Source organism: Pristis pectinata, chromosome 10 (assembly GCF_009764475.1).
Source record: "Pristis pectinata isolate sPriPec2 chromosome 10, sPriPec2.1.pri, whole genome shotgun sequence".
NCBI classification, from domain to species: domain Eukaryota; kingdom Metazoa; phylum Chordata; class Chondrichthyes; order Rhinopristiformes; family Pristidae; genus Pristis; species Pristis pectinata.
In genome coordinates this window covers 97,869,427-97,894,848 of record NC_067414.1, presented here as the reverse complement: position 1 = coordinate 97,894,848, position 25,422 = coordinate 97,869,427, and the positions used below count along the sequence as shown (strand labels likewise).

The window sequence follows — 25,422 nt, the reverse complement described above, 5'->3', positions numbered from 1 at the left end:
CAAAATGCCTTTTGTTCATTGACTCATGTAAAGGAAGGCCTCAGGTATTATGCACGCAGTAGCATCCAATCAGCAGAATTGACAAAGCCCATCTTTTACTAGAAGAAATAAAGCCTGGGATCGCAAGAGAATCATCTACAATTCCTGCATTAATGCCATGGTAGCTTTAGCAACCTCATACCACCTGAATAGAGCAACGTTTCCCTAGATCCCAATAAATTAACAAAGTGACCTCATTCCTAATAATGAGCAGAGGGACCATTCTTGATTGGCACCCCAGCCATCATCCTAAACATTTGCTTCCTCCCCCACCAATGCACAACGAGTGTGGTGTCTGCCATTAACAAAATGCACTACTCTGACAGTACCCCTAAATCCCAATAATGGGCAGAGGAACCTCATTCCCTTAAATCCACATAATGGACAGAAGAATCTCATTCTCTCAAATCCTAATAACTGGCAGAGAAACCAGATGAACAACTCTGCTACAACAATGTGCTCACACTTATACTATTCCAAGGACCAGTTAACTGTTCTTGACTTAAATGCGAGTTCAACATTACTGTATATTTAAGTGGCATGGTCACTTTCATTATGTGCTCATGTCAATCTTCAGAGAGTTCCAATTCTCAAATCAATGGTTAAACACATTCTGACGGAAGCTTTCAGAAAATCTCAGATCAATTATTCCACTCCATGCAACCTCTAAGGTGGAAGGCAATGAAACTGAAAAATAAGTAATACTTCTTCCAGTGGCTCAGTGCTTGCATGTACATCAGATGAACTTATATATAGTGGACTCAACCCAATACATCATGGGCACATCCCTCCCAATCATCACTGGTATCTACAGGAGACATCGCTTCAAGAGGGCAACATCTATCATCAAAGATCCCCACCATCCAAGCCATGCCATTTTTTTCGCAGCTATCATCGGCAGGAGGTACAGAAGCCTGAAGTCCCACACCACCAGGTTCAGGAACAGCTTCTTCCCTTCAACCATTTGGTTCTTGAACCAACTTGTACAAACCTAATCACCACCCCAGCATAGCAACACTATGACCGCTCTGCACTACAATGGACTTTGTTTTGTTTTTGTTCTAATTATGTTCTTTCTTGTATAATTTTGTATTATTTATGGTTAACTGACTTTTCTTGTGAACGTTGTGACTCTAATGCTATGTGCCCGTGATGCTGCTGCAAGTAAGTTTTTCATTGCACCTTTGCATACTGTACACGTACTTGTGCATATGACAATAAACTCAACTTCAACTCTGACTACATTCTGAATCTATACAGCTCAAGATGGGAAGGGAAATTGAGCCATGGCTCAGTTGTTCCTCAGTCACACACTGCAGCATCTCACCATCCTGAGAGAATCTGCAAATTAGAGGCTGGGTAAGGACAGCACAGGATCAAATTTGATGTTCCTCACTACCTCATACAATTTGGAACACCAATGCTTCCATGGAAAGAATGCTGTGATAGAACTTAGAGATTTGTTCAATGCATCACTGGAACATGCAAGCCAGAGATACATATCTGAAAAGTTTAAACTGATTATGTTAATCACATCACAGAAATTTACAGCACTAAGCACAGCCATTTATCCCATCAATTCCATGACAAACAAGCTTCAAAACAGAAAATAAAACAGCTTAAACAATCAAATTAAGCAGGACTGAACCCAGTCCAGTGATCTAACAATGAATGACTTTGTGCTAATGTGCATTTGAATTCTAAAGAAAGGGAAATCTCAAAAATTAAACCTTAGATTACGTTCAGGAGTCATAGAGCACAGAAAAAGGCCCTTCAGCCCACTGAGTCTGTGCGATCAAACAACCATCCAATACATTAGGCTTATATAGTACATTACAGGGCCCTGGGTAATTGGTTTATTATTGTCACGTGTACCGAGATACAGTGAAAAACTTTGTTTTGCACGTCATCCATACAGATCATTTCAAATCATCCAGGTAGTATAAAGGGAACGGCAATAACAAAATGCAGAATATAGTGTTAGTTACAGTGAAAGTGCAGTACAGGTAGACAATAAGGTGCAAGGGCTATGACGAGGTAGACTGCGAGGTCAAGAGTTCATCTTTATCTTACAAGAAGTCCGGTCAAGAGTCTTATAACAGCAGGATAGAAGCTGTCTTTGAACTTGATGGTGTGTGCTTTCAAGCTTTTGTATTTTCTGCCCAATGGAAAGGGGGAGAAAAGAGAATAACCATGGTTGAAGGGGTCTTTGATTATATTGGCTACTTTCCCAGGGCAGCAGGGAGTGTTGTAGAACAGAGAGGCCTAGGGGTACAAGTACATAGTTCCCTGAAAGTGCAACACAGGTAGACAAGATAGCTTAGAAGACATGGCAAGGATGGGACACTAAGTACAAGAGCTGAGACATCACGTTACAACTGTACAAGACGTTGGTGAGACTACACCTGGAATACTGCGTTCAGTTCTGCTCGTCACACTACAGAAAGGATATGATCAAGCTAGAGAGGGCGCAGAAAAGATTCACAAGGATGTGACTGCGACTGGAGGGCTTGAGTTATAAGAAGAGACTGGACAGGATTAGACCGTTTTCGCTGGAATGAAGGAGGCCGAGGGGTGAACTTATAAAATCCTGAGGGGCAGAGCTAAGGCGGATGGTCAGTCTTTTCCCCAGGGTAGGGGAGTCTAAAACGAGAGGGCATAGGTTTAAGGTGAGTGGGGGAAGATTTAAAGGGGACTTCAGGGGCAAGATTTTCACACAGTGGGTATGTGGAACAAGTGCCGGGGAAATGGTAGAGGCGGGTACAATTACAACATTTAAAAAGGCATGGATGGGAAAGGTTTAGAGGGAAATATGCCAAATGCAGGCAAATGGGACTAGCTCAGGAAGGCACCTTGATCAGCACCAACAAATTGGGCCAAAGGGCCTGTTTCTATAGCAAAAAAAACAAAACTATTGGAGGAACTCAGTGGGTTAGGCAACATCTGTGGAGGGAAATGGATAATCAATGTTTCGGGTCATTTCTGTGCTGTATAGCTCTATGACTCTTTCTCACACCCGAGGCCAGGATTGAACTCGGGTTTCAGGCTGAGGCAGTGGTTCTACTGGCTGCACTGTCTTCAAATCTGCACCTTGCAATGAAAGATATCTGCAAAAGTAATTATGCCTTTGAAACTATCAGGTTTAAAAAAATAATTGCAAGAAACCACAGAATATTCTTTTACGTGTTTATGGAAACAACTGCAGAAGTTTTTTGTACTGGAAGCTGTAACTATACCCTCACAGAATTCATTAGGTTGGATGGAGAATGCATGTCTTAGTACTTACTGTATTTAGTTCTGTATTGATGTTACTGGGGTCATCCCCACCCATTACCACCACACGAGCTGGCATGTAACTGGAGTCTTCACTTGCAACCACTAAGGTCAGCTGTCTGCGACAAGACAAAGAACACATCACAAAATCAGCCTACTCTGCCATTCAATACAATCATGCCTGATCATTGACCTCAATACCATATTCTAGCTCTCTCCCCTTACCCCTTGATGCCTTTTGCATCTAGAAATCTATTTTCTTAAATATATTCAGCAATTTGGCCTGTATAGTCCTCTGTTGTAGTGAAGTCCACATTGTTCATGACCTTTTGATTGAAAAAAATTATCCAAGTCTTAAATTTCTTGCCCTGCAATCTGAGATTGTGAACCCTCATTCTTGAAACCCAACCCAGTAGAAACATCAAGTCTGTCCAGCCCTGTCAAATTCTTCTAAACTTCCATTGCCATGGATAGTGGTGGAAGTAGATACGATACCAGTGTTTAAGAGGCTGTTAGATGGACACATGAATATGCAGGGAATGGAGGAATATGGATCATAAACAGGCATAAGAGACTTAGTTTAATTGAATATGCAGGGAATGGAGAAGTATGGATCATATACAGACGTAAGAGATTTAGTTTAATTCGGCCTTGCGTTCAGCGCAGACATTGTGGGCTATAAGGCCTGTTCCTGTGCTGTACGGTTCTAAGTCTAGGTCCATGAGATTCCATCCTACTCTTCTGTGCTCCAGTGAATACAAATGTCATCAACCTAACTTCCCCTCATACAGCAGTCCCACCATCCCAAGAATCAGTCTGGTGAAACTTTGTTGCACTCCCCAATGGCATGTATATCCTTTCTTAGGTTAGAAGATCAAAATTACACATAATAATTCAGGTGTGGTCTCAGGTGTGGACTATGGGGAGAGATTAAAGGAGCTAGGGCTGTTCTCATTGGAGAGGAGGAGGATGAGGGGAGACATGATAGAGGTATACAAGATATTGAGAGGAATAGATAGAGTGGACAGCCAGTGCCTCTTTCCCAGGGCGCCAATGCTCAAAACAAGAGGACATGGCTTTAAGGTATTGGGTGGGAAGTTCAAAGGTGATGTCAGAGGGAGGTTTTTCACCCAGAGAGTGGTTGGTGCATGGAATACGCTGCCTGGGGTGGTGGTGGAGGCTGATACATTGGAAAAGTTAAAGAGGTTGTAAGATAAGCATATGGCGGAATTTAAGTTAGAGGGATATGTGGGAGGAAGGGGTTAGATAGTCATAGGTGTGGTTTGAAGGGCGGCACAACATGGTGGGCCAAAAGGGCTGTATTGTGCCATATTGTTCTATAGTTCAACAAGGCCCCATATAAATGTAGCAAGACATCATTATTGCCCTACTCAAGTTCTTTTGCAATGAAAGCCAACATACAATTTGCCTTCTTAATTACTTGCTAAACCTATATGTTTGCTTTCAGTGACTGGGGTACAAGCACTTTGTATATAAATGCTTCAAGCATGGCAGAACTTTGTCCACAGCTAACTTGGTTTTCTACCACTGAGTCAATTTTGGAAAGAAGTTGCTATTTTTCCCTGGATCCTATAGATTTTTACTTTCTTGATAAGTCTGCTATAAGATACTTTGCCACACAATTCATCAAAATCAGTGTAAATGAACCAAACCTACTGTTGACGTTCTTTATTGCCTCCTCAAAAAATCTAATCAACTTAGTCAGACCTGACCACCTCTTCTGATGAAAGGTCATTGAAGTTGCACTATAGAAAGGATATGACAGCGCAGGAGAGGGTGCAGAGGAGGTTCACCAGGACTTTGCTCGAGGTGGAGAATTTCAATTATGAGGAGAGCCCAGAGAGGTTAGGTCTGCTTCCCTGGTGAGGAGGTTAAAAAAGGACCCGATTGAGGCATATAAAATTATGAGGATATTGATAGACTGCAGGAAACTTTACCCTGTATCAGAGGTAGATAAAACCAAATTTAGCGTAAGAGGCAAGAGATTTAGAGGGGACCTGAGGGGGACCTTTTGCATCTAGAGTGGTGAGCACCTGGAATGCGCCAACTTAGAGAGTGGTGGAAGCAATCAATGATGGCATCTGAGAAGTGATGAGACGAGCACTTGAATCGCCTAGGCACAGAAGGCTAGGCTGGAAGATGGGTTTAATACCGATGGTGTCCATTGGTCAGCGTGGAAGTCGTGGGTTGTATGGCCTATTTCCATGCTGTATGACTTTGCTAAATGTTGAGAAACTGTATCTTGGAAGTTTTTTCAAAATTACATCAACATTAGGGTGACTAACTTGTAGTCTAGTGATTTAACCACTTTTAAAGATGTTATTCATCTTAAGATGTCCTCTTACTTTATGCTGATCATCCAATTTTTCAATTCCTTCTCCTTCATATCAAGAGTCAGAGTTGTACGGCACAGAAACAGACCCTTTAATCCCTCTCTTTATTTAAGACAGATTCAAAGTTTTAAGAGAGAGGGAGAGAAAATGTACATTAAAGTGGTGTAACAGTGACAATCTACGGCATACAAAACCAACTAACTCCATCTTAGTGCCTCCAGCTTGAGCCCATGCAGAAACATACCTGATAACCACCCCTTTGTGCATGTATATGTTGATGTAGTGGGACCCTGTGCTACCATTTGATTCCCAGTACGTTTTGGTGTTCTTGTCAGTTAGCTTGCTCGCTCTGTGATGATTGGAGGACACCTCTACTTTCTCCCAACATTTGTCCTCTTTAAGCTCCACGTTAGAACCTACGCAAGGAAGGAAGGAAGGAACATAGTAACCGCCAGGCAGGGAAACGATGCTGCAGAACATTCCTGCAGGATTAAAATACATTCAGGTTTGATCAAAATTTCTCAGAAACTGTATAAAGGTATTAAAGACTGCTGACAAGGATCAAATCGAGTGGTCTAGATAATTTCCTAATCTAGATCAGTACTGCTCAAGAAATTCATAAATGCCACCACAGAATTGTTAGGTTTAAGAATATTTCCCTCGGCATGTGATAATCTAAAAGCAAATATACCAACGGTCATTTTATTATTTAGCAATGCTCCACAAAAGGAGACACACTTAAGCCAATGGTGCTACATGGCAATACATTAGTATGTTGCTCTGCAATGATGTGCTTCTGCCACCATTTTCCCTGTTCAGATGAACATGTCTCAAAAATTTCTCACATTCATTACCTTATTCTTAACTTCCAATGACAATAAATCCTCTAATCAACATTTTATTAACTAGGCTCAAGGACAGCTTCTATACCGCTATTATAAGATTATTGAATGATCCCCTAGTACAATAAGGTGGACTCTTAACCTCACAATCTACATTGTTATGGCCTTGCACCGTATTGCCTGCCTGTATTGCACTGTCTCTGTAACTATAACACCTTATTCTGCTTTCCGTTATTGTTTCCCCTTGTACTACCTCAATGTACTGATGTGCAACCATCAAAGATGCCTACCAAGCCAACCCCCACCCACACTTTGGTGAACGAGTATGGTAGACTGATCTACGTCCAATAATTCAGCAGCCAGCTTGGTTGAGTATGTCACTACTGTCACGGACTTTATCAGCAACTGTGTAGAGGACTGTGTACCAAAGAGGTCAATCTGGGTGTTCCCAAACCGGAAACCATGGATGAACCAGGAGATCCACTCACTACTGAAGTCCAGGTCTGTGGCATTCAAATCAGAAATCGAGATACGACCTCTGTAAAGCTATCAGGGATGCCAAGAAAATCGGGCAGCATCGCCAACATCAGCGTATCCCTTCCTAATGAGCATAACACATTCTGTGCACATTTTGAACAGAAGGGGGTTGGAAAGTCACCACCCACCCCGACAGCCTCCAATGCACCTGAACCCACAGAAAGCATCTGGCCCAGATGGTGTCCCTGGCCATGTTCTTAGATCCTGCGCAGATCAGCTGGCAGGGGTATTTGAAGACATTTATAACCTCTCCCTCCTTCAATCTGAGGTCCCCACCTGCTTTAGGAAGACCACTATTATTCTCGCACCTCAGAAAAATAAGGTAAAATGCCTTAATGACTACTGCCCAGTGGCTCTGACATCCACCACTGAACTGCTTTGAGAGGCTGGTTATAGCACACATCAGCTCCAGCCTCCCAGACAACCTCGGCCCACTGCAATTCGCTTCCCAGCAAAACAGGTCTACAACAGATGCCATCTCTCTGGCCCTACACTCATCTCTGGAGCATCTGGACAGTAAAGACACCTACGTTAGACTATTGTTTATTGACTACAGCTCCGCTTTCAACACTAATTTCAAACAAACTCATCTCCAAACTCCTAGACCTGGGACTCAAAACCTCCCTTTGTAGCTGGGTCCTTGACTTCCTGACCAACAGACCGCAAATCAGTAAGGATAGGCAGCAACACCTCCAGTACGATTATTCTCAACATTAGTGCCCCACACACTCACAACTGTTTGGCCAGATTCTGCTCTAACTCCATCTATAAGTTTGCAAATGACACTACTGTAGTGGGCCAAATCTCAAATAATGACAAGTCAGAGTACAGGAAGGATATAGAGAGCACGGTGTCGTAACAACAATCTTTCCCTCAATGTCAGCAAAACAAAAGAGCTGGTCATTGACTTCAGGAAAGGGGGCAGTGCACATGCTCCTGCTTACCTCAATGGTACTGAGATCAAGATCGCTGAAAGCTTCAAGTTCCCGGGAGTGAACATCACCAATAGCCTGTTCTGGTCCAACCACATAGACGCCACATCACTAGCTCCTCTACTTCCTCAGGAGGCTAAAGAAATTTGGCATGTCCCCTTGGACCCTCACCAATTATTATATGCACCATAGAAAGCATCCTATTCAGATGCATCATGGTTTGGCATGGCAACTGCTCTCAAGAAACTGCAGAGAGGTGTGGACACAGCTCAGCACATCATGGAAACCAGCCTCCCCTCCATGGACTCTGTCTACACTTCTCACTGCCTTGGTAAAGCAGCCAACATAATCAAAGACCCCACCCACCCCAGTCATTCTCCTCCCCCCTCCCATCAGGTAGAAGATACAAAAGTCTGAAAGCACGTACCACCAGGCTCAAGAACAGATTCTATCCCACTGTTATGAGACTATTGAACGGTCCCCTATTACAATAAGATTGACTCTTGTCCTCATAATCTACCTCGTTATGGCTTTGCACCTCATTGTCTGCTGCCTCCATTGCACTTTTTCTGTAACCGTAACACTTTATTCTGCATTATTGTTTTCCCTTGTACTATCTAAAGGCACCATTATAATGGAATGATCTGTATGGGTGGCATGCAAGACAAGTTTTTCCACTGTACCTCGGTACGTGACAATAGTAAACCAATTTACTACAAGATAGAATTGTAGATACTGCAACTAATTGTGACTGGACAAAGGAGGTTTTCTTATGGGATATCCCAGGGTTTTCTCCCTCACATTGAAGGAAAGAGGTCAGCGGTAAGTGTCTTCCCATTGTGAAAATTTAAGACTAATAAATCCCTGTATTTCTATGCCAGAATCAGCAAATTGCTGAACCGAATGAGACCAAAGTCAAAGGTTCCCTTCTACACAGAGCTGTCATTACCTGAAACTCATTGCCTGCAATGATGATTGGAACAGTCAAGCAGGGCTTTCAAAATCAATTTGGCTCGGTATCTCAAGGGAAAATAATTTGAGGGCAATGCAAAAGAAATAGGGATATGGGACTGGTGGGATTGTTCTACTGAGAGCTGTCATGGACTCAATGGGCTAAAATGCTAGCTTTCTGTGCCATAATGATTATGTGTGATAATAAATTTTGTAAAGCAGGCCTGTTAAGTTCAGGATGCCACAAAATCACTTCAAGCAACATTTTTAACTCCATTAGTGCACAAGACACAGGAGCAGGAGTAGCCCCCCCACCCCCCCCATTAACCCACCCCTCATTCTTCTGGTTTGACCATATATCATTTGTTCTAGATTTTGAGGAAATCTCAATTTATCCATTCCCTTAAGAACTAAGAATGCTCCCAAGCCATCCCTTTTCCAGAACAAACAATCCAAAAGTTCTTCAAGGTCTCCTCACAGCTCACATATCTTCATTCAGCTATCAGTTTGGTTCCCTTTTGGTGCTCTGCTTTCAGTACTCAAGTATCCTGGCTGCAAAGTAGCAATTGAAATTGTACATTGAAGAGGTGGTCACACGGATGCCTTACAGAGACTCTTCACCTCTAATTCCATCAGACATGATATATTTTAGGCCTGGGTTAACTTACCTTGCTGCTGTCATGCTGTTCTGTTAATTCTCCTGAGGGATCCCCAAGATCGTTCTTTTTTATTGCACTGACAAACCTACAGCTACATCACTGTGTTCCTCGAGAGATCTGGCTCTTTCTACGTTTCCCACTGCCTCAGGAAAGCAGCCAACATAATCAAAGACCCCTCCTACCCCAGTCATTCTCTCTTCTCCCCCCTTTCATCAGGCAGAAGATATAAAAACTTGAAAACACATCATCACCAGGATCAAGGGCAGCTTCTACCCCACTGGTATAAGATTGTTGAACAGACCTCTTGTATGATAAAGAGGAACTCTTGATCTCATAATCTACCTCATCATTACCCTTGCACCTTATTGTCTACCTGTACTGCACTTTCTTTGTAACTGTAACACCATTCTGCATACTGTCATTGCTTTTCCCTTGGTACTGCCTCGATGTACTTAGGCTTTGAAATGATCTGTATGGATAGCATGCAAAACAAAGTTTATCACTCGGTTTATGTACCTCGGTACATGTGACAATAATAAATGAATCACTCAGCCCATATTTTTTTTATCAATGCACTATAGAAAGCATCCTATCCGGATGCATAACGGCTTGGTACAGCAACTGCTCCACCCGAGACCACAAGAAACTGCAGAGAGTCGTGGACGCAGCTCAGCACATCACGGAAACCAGCCTCCCCTCCATGGACTCTGTCTACACTTCTCACTGCCTCAGTAAAGTGGCCAACATAATTAAAGACCCCACAAACTTCGGACATTCTCTCTTCTCCTCCCTCCCATCGGGCAGAAGATACAAAAGCCTGAAAGCACATACCACCAGGCTCAAGGACAGCTTCTATCCCGCTGTTATAAGACTGTTGAATGGTTCCCTAATATGATAAGATGGACTCTTGTCCCCACAATTTACCTCATTATGACCTTGCACCTTATTGTCTGCCTGCACCGCACTTGCCCTGTAACTGGAACACTTTATTCTGCATTCTGTTATTGTTCACACTTGTACTACCTCAATGCATTGTTGAGGTGATCAGTATGGATGGCATGCAAAACAAAGTTTTTCACTGTACCTCGGTACATGTGACGATAATAAACCAATTTATCTAATTTATTCATCCATTTCCCTTCCTTAATCTCGTTTTCTTGTACTTATTCCTTTCAATCTTATTTGCATTCATGAGTGTATCTTCCAAGCTATTTACAACTTAACGCTCTAGACACAGACCCTGTAATTGTAAAGCCCTGTCAACTTGTCATTTGTAATCTTAGATTTGTTCCTGGGCCCACTTGTAAGAGCTGAAAAGCAACAGCAACACTATTGATAACACTTATGTCAGTAGCTTCATAAAAATACAAAGGGACTCCACACATTTCTCTAATAGAAGACTATAGAAGTGCAATCCAAACCGATATTTCTGCCCTTCACAAGGCATATTGCTCAACTCTAAATAGTTATACTTGATTATAAATATTAGAGTAAAGCCTTGTTATTTGACAGAGGAATCAAATTGGGGGGATGGGTCAAATCAGTGAAGGATGAGAACCTACAAGCTGCTTCTTTAGATTTGAAGAATTGTTCAGATCACTAATTATTATTAAGATGGTTTCAAAAATTCAAACATAAATCAGGGTTTATCCAAAAACAGTGAACACAACATGTGCAAAATCCCACCTTTTACTATGTGCTTTAACCTTTTCTCTCACAGAACGAGCTGGTTAGGTGTGGAATTTCACTCATTTTCTCTTCCTGCTCTTAATTTTATGTCTGTTCCATGTACAGGATGCCATTTGCAAATGGACTCATTTGGTTAAATGAATTATGTTAGTTCCTTTATAAAATTCAGGTCATCTCCATATTTTCTCTTTCCGAAAGGAAAAACATGCAAGTTCTTTAAATTTCAGCACATAATTTAAATTCTGATAGCTAGAATGACACTCATCTGGAAGCAATTTCAAATATATGACCAGAAAACCAAATAATTCTTCAGGTGTGGTCCGCTACAATAGAACATTAGTTCAGATTTTTATCCATTCATTCACAGCCTGTTTGAGCTGCAGCAAAGGCCTATATTTTAATGTCAATCCCTAACAATCCCCGTGGAGGTAGTGGTGAATATTTTGTGTGGCTGTTGCCACTGAGCTTCTGGTCAACAGTAACCCGAAAGATAATGGTGGAAGGTGGGTATTCAATGCCAGGGAGGAGCCGTTTTGCTGGAGAAGGTCATTGCCTAGAAATCACCCACTACCTGATGTCACATGATTTGAGTAGATTTGGCTAAACATTGGTCTCTATGATCATAGAGGCCTCAGAAGGAGGCCAAGATAGGTCACCTTTCAGTATTTGATTGACAAATGCTTCAGCCTTGCCTTATGGATTTTCTAGGCTCCTTCATTGCTGAGAAAGAGCATCTTTTCTCATTAGCATTTTATTCATCTACCAACTCTCAGTTAACTGAATAAGACGGGACTGCAGAGCTTTGATCTGATCCACTGACTGTGGTATTGTCTGGCTCCATCTATAGCCTGCTGCTTCTGTGAGTAGTCCCACATCACACCTTGAACACATTATCACCAGCTTATGGAACTGGTTACAAACACTTACATGAAATACCACTTACTAATCTGTTGTGGGACAGCACTTGTTGTGTCAACCATCCTTTCAGGAGTAATGCTCCATAGAATTTAATGCCAAGATTAAAAGCGTGCTGAAATGAATTTCAACTGCATATTTCTGTCAGGGAAGTAGAAGAGCAATACTGCTTTTAAGGCATCTTCACCAGCAAGAAATTAAAGTAGAAAACAGATGCTCTCTTTTAGCTCCACACATAATTTAAACTTGCCGTGATTCAGTCTGTTATCATTGAGCCGCTCGGACAGACCTTGACAGAGGTTCCTCAGGAATACATCAAAGAAAGGAATATTGATTGGTTGATGACTGCGTCTATGTTCCTCAATTTGTCCCAAAACCATCTGCAAGAAAAAAAATACACGTGTTTAAAGTAGAGTAAGAGGAAAGCTCATTCATCCTAATCAATGCTGTTTCTTTCCAAAGGTGATCATAAACATGACTGATTATGGGGCATGTGTCTCAGTTAACTGTCATCTTAGGTTCCAAGTTGGACGGTGGAAAGTGGTCTCCACCCACATCTGAAGACGCTATTGTGATATATCAGTGCATGTGGACCAAACCTTTTTCTGCACATCTTGATCAGGCCTAAGTTTCCAATGTACCTCTGCCACAATGGGCTGAGGTGGGAAAGAAATGTATTCAAAACCATTGCCACTCTGCTTAGATTGGGAGAAAATAATTCAACTCATTCGGGATGGAGAGCTTGGGTATATTTTCGCTTCTCTCATACAGGACACTAAAAAAAACACCAACTGTTTATACATATATTCCCAAGCTAGGGACAGATAGCAACATCTTTTTGTCCACAGCTACGTATCAACTGCTGCATCAGGTATTAAGAACTCAAGATCAAATTTCTGTGATAAATGCAATTCCTCAAGGACTTTAGCTGGAATTCCATTTAAAACTGAAATAAAAGGAGTAAGTAAAGGGCAGGAGAGATGGTAAGCTCCCAAGGCAGCAGTACATTTCAGTTCAAACACTGAATCAACCTTTCCCCTCCTGGAATGATTATTGGGTAAATGCACCACCTGGGATAATGTTGAGCAACATCACCCAAAGGTGTTTCAATTGTGGGTCAGTGAATTCAGTTCAGCCAGAGTTGGAAATAGAGTCTCTGAGGGAAGTAAATAAGAAAATACAACAATTATCCATATTGCACTCCACCTCTGGTGCCAATTGACTTTCCACTAATCTATTTTGTAGACCTCTATACATTAGGTCAGGACAGGTTCAGGCTCAACCCATCGGTCAATTATTCTTTATACATATTCCTAAGTTTACCCAGGCAACTACTGGAAGGACAACCAATCACTGCACAAATGTGCTCCACTGCAAGAATCAGTATTTTAATAATATGACAAAAAAAAACAGCTGGAAGAGGAGCCACAGAGAACCACCTCACATACCTGTATACATCCAGCGAGGATACTAGTGGTCATTTTCTTGTATAGGCTGGCGTATTTTTCACAGTCACTGACCAAATCTCGGAGTTCTGCAGCCAGCAGTAAAGCTGAACTGTGCTTGTCCAATGCCTTTGACAGTGTTTCCTTTGACCCAAGCCGACACATAACTACTGCGTAATCTTTGTTCACTGTTGCTAGCCTGTGTAGAAACCTTATAAAATCCTGCAACACCTGAAGGCAAAGAGGATAGAAACTTCAATCATCTGGAATTGGGAGATATATTAACCAAATTAACAGCACCCCCTGTCCCTCCATGAACTGCCTCATGAACTTACACAGACAAGGAAAATCTATGAATTTACCCTGGAAAACAATGAATTAAAACAATCTCAGCCAGGGCACAGCAATGGACCAACTGCTATGCCAGCCCAAACCCTTCCGAGATAGGCAAAAACAATACCGCAGAGTCTCCACTGTGAGTATCAGGAAATGATCTGTGGTAGAAAGGTGTGTATACAGCAGTTGCCAGTTGAATGTAGAGTGGTATTTGAACAGCTTGGTCAGATAACCAAAGCCAACATTAAGAAGAGACACCAGTTTGGAAGCCTTTTATTAAGACCAGAAGGCCTGAAAAAGGCAAGGCAACATAGCCAATTTAAGTGATGAGGAAAGACTGGGGCTAAGCAGTGCTGTTTCTCCTAGAGGAAAGAGCTAATAGTCTTCACTGTACAGTTCAAACAATGTAGAGTGTCTGCTATCACAGTGAAAGTAAAATTTGGCACATTCAGGGCATAATGGGAGAAGCTGGCTCACACTGGAAGGTTGCCCTTGTGACTTTCGATTCTTCTTCCAACCCATGAGGAGCTAACACATTTGACCTGATGCTTTGAAACTTCATGGGATCTCCCCATTTATACTTCCTCTCATCCCATTACCATTCTCTCTCACCTTCCACTATTGCCCCTTTCAATCATCCTCCCTGTATTCGATCACAGACTTCCTTTTGTTCTCTTCTTAAAACTATTTTCTCCACAAAACTATTTTATCTCTAACTTTTTGCAGTTATGAAGGACATCAACCTGAAATGTTAAACTCTGTTTTTCCTCTCTATCCTAAGTACTCTCAGCAATTTCATTTCTTTATTTCAGATTTCCAGTTTTTGTATCTTAAAATTGTTTATACACAGGCAGAAGCAAACAGGAATTACTCTAGCTGGTAAATCACCAGCGAAAAGGTTGGCAAATCTTTCCTTTCTGGTATCAATTATTTAAAATCGTGGAAGAGCTGCCATCTCTAAGGAACAGCATGGAGCCAACAGTTCAATTACTTTAGTTAGAGTGCATAACTAATAATTCAATTTTGTGTTAAAACCATACCAATGACGGCATTGCTAGTTACACAGATAGTAATCTTTGACTGAATATTAAGATATCTTCATTAGTCACTTGTACATTGAAACACACAGTGAAATACATCTTTGCGTAGTGTGTTCTGGGGGCAGCCTGCATGTGTCACCACGCTTCCGGCACCAACATAGCATGCCCACAACTTCCTAACCCGTACATCTTTGGAATGTGGGAGGAAACCGAAGCACCCGGAGGAAACCCACACAGACATGCAGAGAACATACAAACTCCTGGAGAAATCTGGGTCAAGGATGAACACACAAAGCAAGCAAATGCCAAGATCATAAGGAGAGAAGATGATGCAAATCAAAGAGTGGTTAAGTTGATGCCAAACTTCAAAAGCTTATACTGAGAAGGAAAGAATGCAAAGGCAGGAATCCAATCTTTAACAGACACCCAGAGGAAAGCATCATGGTTTAGAAATAGCATAGGAATCCTGTTCTCAGCGAACTGAAGGTGTGGATAAAGGAGGTGGACAGTTTACAGTATTATGCCTTAGGAAGAACAATGCTTTCTGACAACAACAGCATTAATAACAAAATAAACTAGCAACCTAGGCATCATACCTCTCGGTCATTACTGTAGGCAGTCATGGACAACAAACACGGTTCAATACTTTCATGCCAGGGCAACAGGTCTTCCAGATAATTATCCAAAAACTTGCTCAGAATTCTAAAAAAAAACAAGGCCATCAGAAATAGACAGCATTTAGATTACTAGTCACTACATTGTTTAGTCTTTGACCTCAACTTTGAATCAAAGGCTGTTTTTTTTACCTTCCTCCAATGGTTATGTGGCAAATCCAATAAAATGTGGTAGGAAGTCACAAAGACCAGACAATTTCAAACTCATTTCCCAATGACACTGAGCTGATCACTGAGTTGCAATTTATCCCATCATTGCCAATACAGAAAGGGATGTTGACCAGGCAATGGGTCTGCTGACAGTACCCTTATTCATGATCATTTTGCAGTGGCTGCCACGCTTATGGATGCTGGCAATGAGCTTGCACAAGTGATATACTAGGAGACTGCTGCCATCTACTGGACTACACATAATAGACTCAACAAATAGATAAATGAGCAACAAATAAAAATCAAACTTAAAGCATCAGTGCACTCTGACAGGGCTCAGGAAACTCCAATCCCTTGTGAATTTCAGAGGACAGGGTCTCCAGGGTGCACTACGAGCATCATACAGCTCATTTACTCCATATTCTCTTTTGACTGCTGCCCATTACCATGCCCTAGCTGCCTGTCATTTGCTGTATTTCAGACCAAAATGGCAGTTATCAGGGTATTCACATCTCACACACTCCACTGCGAATAAAAGAAAATGGGCTGGCTCCTCTGATTTATCAGAACAATCCCCAGGATACAGACAGGTAAGGCCAGTCATACCTCACAGATACAGGCCCTTCAGCCCAAGCCGACCTTTTTGCCGATCTACACTTATGCTATTTGCCAGCATAAGGTCTGTATCCTCCTATGCCTTGCCTATTCAAGTCCCTGTCTAAACATAGTGATTGTATCCGATTCCACCACCACCTCTGGTAGTGCCTTCCAGATTATCAGTGACTCTACAAGTAAATAAAAACCTTCCCCCCACATCCCCTTCGAAAGTCCTTCCTCTCACCTTAAATCTATGCTCTTTGTGTTTGATAACCATCCCATGAGAAAAGATTCTGACTACCCACCTCATCTCTTAAAATGTTATATACCTCCATCAGGTCACTCTTCGGCTTCCTTTGCTCCAAGGAAAACAAAGCCAACCCAGTATCTCCCAAAGCTAAAGCTCCCCAGTCCAGCAACATCTTGGTGAATCTCCCCTGCATGCTCTCCAGCACAATCACATCCTCATATTGGTCTAATACTGCACATAATACTCCAAGAGAGAGGCCTTCAAAGAGGAATCTGAGCTGTTGGAGAGCATAGTCTTCTTTCACATATGAAATGCTGCTCAGGGAATAGAGATGACCATCTCAGTCTCCATATGAAATATGAGCGGGAAATATCAGCCAGGTTCTTGGCGACTAAAAACCTAGATTTAGCAATTCGAAAGCTAAGTAGATTATTGGTATGGGAAATGTACAGGGCAGAGCAAGAGGAACCAATGCATCATCTGGGTTGGAGAAAGGACATCTTGGTCTGCCACTAGAGAGAGCTGTAATGTGTATTTGGACACAACACAACTAACCAAATGACATACCTAGTGATAGCCTGCTGCACAGCCTTTTCAGAACGGAAATGATCCAACCCTTGTACTAGTGACTGGAAGGCTTCTTTATCCTTCATGATGTCGGCAATCTGAGATTCCAGGCCAGTTGTCTCATCGCAAATCCAGCGCTCCAATGAGAGAATGATCTCTTTGGTGCCACTCTGCTCTTTTAAGCTCACGAGCAGCATCTTCAGCTCGGCATCCTTCAAGTTTAAGGCTTCTTTTGATTCTGAAACATTAAAACATTTCAGGATTAGTCAAGTAGACCATACGTCATTCCTGCAGAGAATTTAAACCACTGAATACTAAGTATTTTGGGTCTGTAATTAAAACATGGATCAAGGATGGTTATTTCATTTTAGCTTCTTCCCCCATTAGACAATCACTGAGCAGGAGGGGTATTACACCAAAATCTTAATGAAAACCTTTCAGATAAATTCCATGTTGGAAATAATATTTTCTCAGAAACGTTGACACAAATAAATCTCTAATGTGGTCAACAATAGTTGGCATCTTCAAGTCTAAAATGCATACTTTGAGCATCAGTTAAACAGTTAAGAAAATACACCAACAGGAAAAGCAACTCAATACCTTAGATGACAGGTAAATAACTTTCCTCAGCAACTTAAGATATGTAAATTTGTTCCAATAACTTTATATTAAAAAAAAACTTCCTAGATGCACGATCAGCCGGAATCTTTAGTCAAGGATGGGAATACTAAACTGACTGACTTAAAGCTCAGGCAGTCCAATGTGTGCAAGGGATGACTGAATAATAGCACAGGTAAAGGGGAACCAGGAAGTTTGTTGATCTCTATTACCGTGACTAGATTTGGAGTTTAGGAGAGAAGTGCTCTCATTCATACAGACAAGATCATGAGCAGGACTGACAGGATAAATGCTGACAGGCTGTTTCCTCTGAATGGAGAGTCTAGAATTGGGGAATGGTCTCAAGATAAAAGGTCAGTCAGTTCTTATCCTGTCCAAAAACATCCCTCACTCTACCATTCCAATCAACTCAGATAATCCTGATTCAATAAGGAATAGAAATCAGCATAGCAGGATCAGCACCACACAACTAACAATGAGGTGCCAACCCAATGAAGAAAGATCACATGAATACTCAATAGTAAAAGTAGCATTCTATAAATGGAGTTGTGATCCTGGAAAGAAAGATGGACAAGAAATATAATACAACATTTAATTATTCTGAGTTTAACAGTATCTTAAAAGTACCACTCATTACCTTTATTCTCAATTCCAGTCGAAAGCTTATGGTTCAAAGAGATATTACTGAGGGCCATGATAGCCAGCATCTGCTGATGGCTGCCAGTGGAGCTGCTCCCATTTCCAATGCAGCTATAAAGAATTGGGCAAATATCACAAGACACCAACAACTCCGCAAGGCTTTTGTGATTAGAAACCAGCATGATAACAATAAGCAAGCCATCCTGCACTGCAGAGGAACATCTGGAGAGAAGAATCAGAATAAGGGTAAAATATGGTTGAAAAAATTTGCATTCACAAATATTAATGATTCCCCCTCCCAACACAAAATGTCACTTCTACTGCCTCTTTGAGTCAAAACTTATAGACCAAAGGTCCTAATTCAATCACTGGTTATCACTGAGCTTGCTGATCTCAGTCAGGCATTACAAGTCTTGATAAGGAGGAAAGTTAGACGAAAACCCCTACATGTTCTCGTTCCAAACGTTATCCAATAACTTCCGTGAGAAAACATGTGCATAGATAATGTTCAGGGAAAGAAATTGGTTCATCTATATGTCCTTCCACACTAGAATAGCCCAAATAATTACAGAAAACCCAGTTAGGTGGTACACAAGGAAACCAAAGGATGCCCAGCATCCATGAAATAACATTCATGAGCAGCGAAGGACTTGAGAAAATGGAGATAAAATACAGCCCACATCTAATGTAAAGCAGTGACATTTACAGCTTAGAGTCATGAGTAGCAAAGGATTAAATCTGAACATCAGTGTGATGGAGAGAGATAGAAAGCACAGGAACAAGCAGATTTGGAGAAGCTCTCTTTACCCAGAGGTGTTCATCATTTTCGCTACAGCTGCAGGAATAACACTGAGCAGGCCTTGGGAATCCTGGGTAGAAGCTGAGCCAATGCTAGCAAAGATCTCAAGGATGATCTGAGCATCAGAGTCAGCAAGGTGAGGCCGAACACTCTTTGTGCGCATGTCATATTTGCTGGCTCCAGTCAGGATCTTCAGAGTCTGTGGAGATAAACATGAGCTTTATGACTACTTTTATTAAGCACCGTATCAAATAAATAAAACCAATAAAATATACTTTCACCAGCTTTAAAAGAAAAGAAAAAGAACTTCCAGAGACCCTTTTCACCTCCTCAAGATGTGCAAAATGCTTTCCAGTCAGTAAAGAACAATGCAAGAGTAGACAATGTTGTTACTTAGGAAACATGCTAAACCAATTTGAGCCCAACTAAGGTCTCAATAAATATCAAATGATATAAAGACCAAATAATCCAGTTTCATGATGTAACTTTAAGTAAATATTGGCCAAAACATCAGTCGAACTCCCCATGTCCACCTGAGGGGGAGATAAGGCCTTAGTTTAGAAGCACATCTGAAATATGACACCTCTCTCAGTACCACATTGCAGACTAGACTTATTCAAGAAAATGCGCTTATGTCACTGGACTTCAACCCATGTACTCCTGATTTGGTACTAGCAAAGTCACAGCTGTCACATGAACTCTGTACGTATCAGTTATCCTTGCTGAGTGAGGCATGGTGGCATAGGAGTTAGCAATGCTGCCTCAACTCCAGAGCCTCAGGTCTGATCCTTGTACATTCTCCCAGTGACTCCATAGGTATTTTTTCCCCAAATGCTCCATTTCCATCCTACATTCAAAAACTGTGCTGGTAGGTTTATTGGCTATTGTAAATTGCTCCCAGGTGTAGGCAAGATAATTAAACAGGAAATCTGGTGTACATGTTCCTGTGAGGAAGAAAGATAAGGGTGGCAAGCTGTGGCTCAGATGACAAGAGCTGTTGTAAATTTAGTCAAAAAGGAAAAGGAGGCATGAGTAAGGTTTAGGAAGCTGAAAGCAGACAGGACCTTTGAGGAATATAAAGGAAGCAAGTGGGGTCAAGAGGGCTAAAAGGGACCATGAAATGTCCTTGGCAAGTAGGATTAAGGAAAATCCCAAAGCATTTCACACATACGTTAAAGACAAGAGGGTAAACTAGGGAAAGTGTGACCACTCAAGGACAAAGGAGAGAATTTATTCCTGGAGCCAGAGGAACTGGGAGAGGCACTAAATGAGTAATTTTGCATTGGTATTCACAAGGGAGAAAGACATCAAGGATAATGAAATCAGGATGTTGATATTCTAGGGCATGTTGATATCAAGGTGACGGTGGTGTTGGGTCTCTTGAAGAACATTAAGGTGGTTAAGTCCCAGGGCCTGAAGGGATCTATCCTAGGTTATTGAGGGAGGCAAGAGGGGAGATTGCTGGGGCCTTGACAGAGATCTTTGTATCCTTTTTAGCCACAGGTAAGGTCCCAAAGGACTAGAGAATAACCAATGTTGTTCCTTTATTTAAGAAGGGCAATAGGAGTAATCCAGCAAATTATAGGCCAGTGAGCTCTATATCAAGTGGTAGGGAAATTACTGGAGAGAATTCTTGGGGATAGGATTTACTCACACTTGGAAAAACATGGATTTATTAGGAAGGTCAGCATGGCTTTGTGTGGGGGAGATCATGTTTTACAAACCTGATAGTGTTTTTTTTGAGGTGGTGGCAAAGATCACTGATGAAGGTAGGGCTGTGGATGTTGTCTACATGGTCTTTAGTAAATCATTCAACAAGGTTCCTCATGGGTAGGCTGATCCAGAAGATTAAGGCACATGGGATCCACAGTGACTTGGTAGACTGGATTCAAAATTGGCTTGACTATAGAAGACAGAGGGTAATAGTAGAACAGTGTTATTCTGACTGGAGGTCTGTGACCAGTGGTGTTCTGCTGGGATCAATCCTGGACAGGTGGGCTGTTCAGTAAATTTGCAGATGGCACAAAAATTGGCAGAATTGTGGATAGTGAGGAAGGTTGTCAAAGGATGCAGAGGATATAGATCAGTTGGAAATCTGGCAGCGGCAAATGGAGTTTAATCCAGACAAGTGTGAGGTCAAATGCAGGAGGAAAGTATACACTAATTGGCAGGACCATTAGGATCATTGATGGAAAGAGGGATCTTGGGGTTCAAGTCCATAGCTCCCTGAAAGTGCAAATACAAGTGGATAGGGTGGTAAAGGAGGCGTATGGCATGCTTGCCTTCAATGGTCGGGGCATTGAGTATAAAAGTTGGTAAATCACATTGCAGCCATATAAAACTTTGGTTAGGCTAAGTTTGGAGTATTGTGTGTAGTTCTGATCACCACACAAAAGGAAGGATGTGGAAACTTTGGAGAGGGTGCAACAGAGGTTGACAAGGATGGTACCTGCATTAGAAAGTATTAGCTATAAGGAGAAGTTGGATGAATTTGGATTGTTTTCTCTGGAGCATCGGAGGCTGAAGGGAGATCTGAAGTTTATAAAATTATGAGAGGCATAGATATGGTAGATAGTCAGAGTCTTTTTCCCAGGGTATAAATGTCAAATACTAGAGGACATTGCTTTAAGATGAGGGAGGGAAAAGTTTGAAGGAAATGAGCGAGGCAAACTTTTGTTTTACACCAAATGGTAGGTACCTGGAACACACTGCTGGGGAGGCAGTGGAAGCAGATACAACAGTGATGGTTGAAAGGATATGAATCATGAGCAGGCAGATAGGATTAGAGTCATAGCACAGAAACAGGCCCTTTGGCCCAACTGGTCCATGCCGACCAAGAGGTATATCCAAGCTAGTTCTGTTCACCTGCATTTGGCCCTTATCGCTCTAAATCTTTTCTATCCATGTACCTGTCTAAATTTCTTTTAAATATTGTAACTGTACCCACTTCTACATTCAGCTCATTCCATATACCCATCACCCTCTGTGTGAAAATGTCTCCCCTAAGGTCCCTTTTAAATCTTTCCCCTCTCACCTTAAATCCATGTCCCCTAGTTTTAGACTCCACTACCCTGTAGAAAAAACTGTGACCATCCACCTTCTCTATGCCCCTCATGATTTTATATACAGTACGTCTTTAAGGTCACCCCTCAGCTTCCTATGCTCCAGAGAAAAAATTCCCAGCCTACCTGCCTCTCCTTATAACTGAAGCCTTTCAGTCTCTGCCACAGCCTAATGAATCCTTCCTGCACCCTTTCCAGCTTAATGACATCCTTCCAGAAATGTACACAATTATAACTGGATGACCAGAATTGTGCAGTTTAATTTGGCATCACGGTTGGCACAGACATCGTGGGCCGAAAGGCCTGTTCCTGTGTTGTAATGTATTCTGTGTGAGAGAATAAATTGCATGGCAATAAGATAAGGCAGAATTGGACTGATGGGATTGCTCTATTTGAAGCTGGCATTGATTCAATGGATCAAATGGCTTCCTTTTCTGTCAGTGATAAATATGCAATTCCCAGGGGCTACTTATGTGGCAGACAAAATCAATTCAAACATTGGAAAATGTCATCTGAGAGTGCAAATACCGATATGAAATTTGCCCACAGGTTCTGAACCCTGAGACCTCATCCATTACAATGAAGCCAACTATCACTAAGCCAGTAAAAATCTGAAATAAAGTACAAGTGGCAAAAATCAGTAGCTGTCAAGGGGATAAGCTCTGAAGAAGATATTAAATTAGCCCTACATTTCCAGTAGTTTGCATGAAACATAGAAATATAACAGCTCAGAACAACCATTTGGTCCACTGAGTCCATGCTACCTCTCTCCTCAATCTCAAATTGGTCCCCTCTCCCCCAGCCCTGCTAATTACTTTCCATTCAGTGCCTATCCTAAATCCCGTTGCAAACCCTGATTGATCCTGGTTCTCCCACCAGTGAGTTCCAGATTGTAACAACTCTGTATCTTCACACCACATGATAGCTTTTGCCATCACTTTGAATCTGGAATTCCCTTGATCCTTGAACCATCTGCGAGAGTCATAAGCTAATACACATCTATCAAATCTTCTCTTAACCACCTTTGCTCAAAGGAGAAACACCCAAACCAAAACTTAGAGCATACATCTCTCATCCATGAAACCATTCTATTGAATCATGTCTTTCTTAAAAGGTGGTAACCAGAAACAGACACAATTCTCCAGTTGTGATTTAACCTATGTTTTATTAGAGGTTCATCAGGACTGAAGCAGGGTCTTGACCTGAAATGTCGACTTCCACCTTTTAGCTCCACAGATGCTGAAGGACCTGCTGAGTTCTTCCAGCATTTGTTTTTTAGTTCCAGATTCTACCTTCTGCAGTCTCTTTTGTTCTCAATGTTCGATTAGGTTTCAACATAATCTCTTGCTTTTGCTCCATGCCTCTAGTGATGAAGCTCAGGATCTCGCATGCTTTATGAACAACCCTCTCAAAGTGCCTTGCCACATTTAAAGACTTAAGCAAATCAGAAAAACTGCCAATGACAGAAATCTACAATTAAAACAGAAAACGCTGCAAACACTCAGCAGCCTGCACCTGTGGGAAGAGAAACGTTCCAGGTAGAAAATCCTTCATCAGAACTGGGAAGAAGAGAAAAGAAACTCATTTAGCTGCAGGGAGGGTGGGAGGCAATATAAAACCAGAGTGACCATGAGAATAAGCTGTAAACAATATTATCTAGTCATGAGTGAATGGAAGCAGAACATTAACAAAAGAACAGAGATAAATAAATGAAGGAGTTGCAAAATGCAGCGCAGGAAGAGATGCTCAACAGGTCAGGCTGTCCTCCACTCCCAGACAGAAAAAAAATAAAAAGAAAAAAAACAAATAAGCTGAGCCAATATTACACATACAGACAGAGAAATCAAGTTACTTGAAGTTGTAGAATTCAATATCAAGTCCAGAAGACTGCAACATCCCAGATGGAAGATGAGATTCTATTCCTCAAGCTTCCATTGAGCCTCATTGTAACAGTACAGGGGGGCCACAGAGCAATAGGTCAGGGTGGGAGTGAAATAAGAGTATTAAAGTGGCAGGCAACGGGAAACTCAAGGTCACCCTTGCAGACTGAATTGCAGGTGCTCCGCAAAATGGTCACCTAGTCCACATTTGGTTCCTCCAATGTAGAGGAGACCACGATGTGAACACCAAATTCAGCACAATAGATTGGAAGTGCGAATGGATTGCTGCTTCACCTGGAAAGACTGTTCATACCCCCGTATGGTGGGAAGGGAAAAGGTGAAAGGGCATGCGTTGCATCGCCTGCAGTTGCTAAGGAAAGTGCTGTAAGAAAGAGGGTGTGGTTGGTGGGAACGGAAGAATGGACCAGGGAGTTGCAAAGGGAATGGTCCCTGCAAAATGCTTAAAGGGGAGGATAGGGGAAAATGCGTCTGGTGGTGGAATCTCATTGAAAGTGGTGGAAATTGCAGAGAATGATCTGTTGAATGCAGGGGCTGGTAGAATGAAAGTGAGGACCAAGGACGTTCTACCCTTGTTCTCAACCAGATGAGAGGGGGTGAATGCAAAAGAGTGGGAAATGGATGAGATGCAGTCAAGGCCTTTGTTGACAATGGTAGGGGGGAAGCCACGGTTCAGGATGGAGGAAAACAATTCAGAGGTGCATTTATATTCCATATTTCAGATGAAGATTCATGCATTTTGTTTTGAACTACTAATACTATCAGTTAATTTTCTGTTACATTCAGACAGAACACCAGAAAATGGCATATCTTTTGAAATTATCTGTGGATCATACATACCTCGAGTTTTCCTCCTAGAAAAATGATGGCAACAAAAAAAATTTGTTCTAAGAGCATTGTCATTACTAACTTGGTCTGGACATTTGGGGAATCAAGGATTATGGGGATAGTACTGGAAAATGGCACTGAGGTAGAAGATCAGTCATGATCTTAATGAGTGGAACTCCTGGCACTCTACCTAACCCCTCCAGTGCTAATGCACAGGTCAAATAGAAACTTTAGTTCCACCCTAAAGAGATTATCTAACAGTTTCAGATACCAGTAACAGTAAATCAACAGTGCAATAAGTGAACCGGTAAAGAACAGTAATCATCCG

General features: G+C 41.8%; 1 protein-coding gene across 3 annotated transcripts in view; it reads right to left on the bottom strand.

The window, feature by feature from the left end:
* Positions 1 to 25,422, bottom strand: part of LOC127575480 (cullin-9) — a 163,884-nt gene that overhangs the window by 61,916 nt on the left and 76,546 nt on the right. For 2 of the 3 annotated variants that reach the window (XM_052025410.1, XM_052025411.1), the window contains 8 exons: positions 19,315 to 19,505; positions 18,506 to 18,729; positions 17,251 to 17,488; positions 15,609 to 15,714; positions 13,640 to 13,867; positions 12,442 to 12,571; positions 5,911 to 6,082; positions 3,326 to 3,431 (listed from right to left, as the gene is read on the bottom strand). In XM_052025410.1, the coding sequence (XP_051881370.1) occupies positions 3,326 to 3,431; positions 5,911 to 6,082; positions 12,442 to 12,571; positions 13,640 to 13,867; positions 15,609 to 15,714; positions 17,251 to 17,488; positions 18,506 to 18,729; positions 19,315 to 19,505 (1,395 nt within the window). The remainder of the gene's footprint in view (positions 1 to 3,325; positions 3,432 to 5,910; positions 6,083 to 12,441; positions 12,572 to 13,639; positions 13,868 to 15,608; positions 15,715 to 17,250; positions 17,489 to 18,505; positions 18,730 to 19,314; positions 19,506 to 25,422) is intronic. The other variant, XM_052025412.1, reaches the window with a different exon arrangement.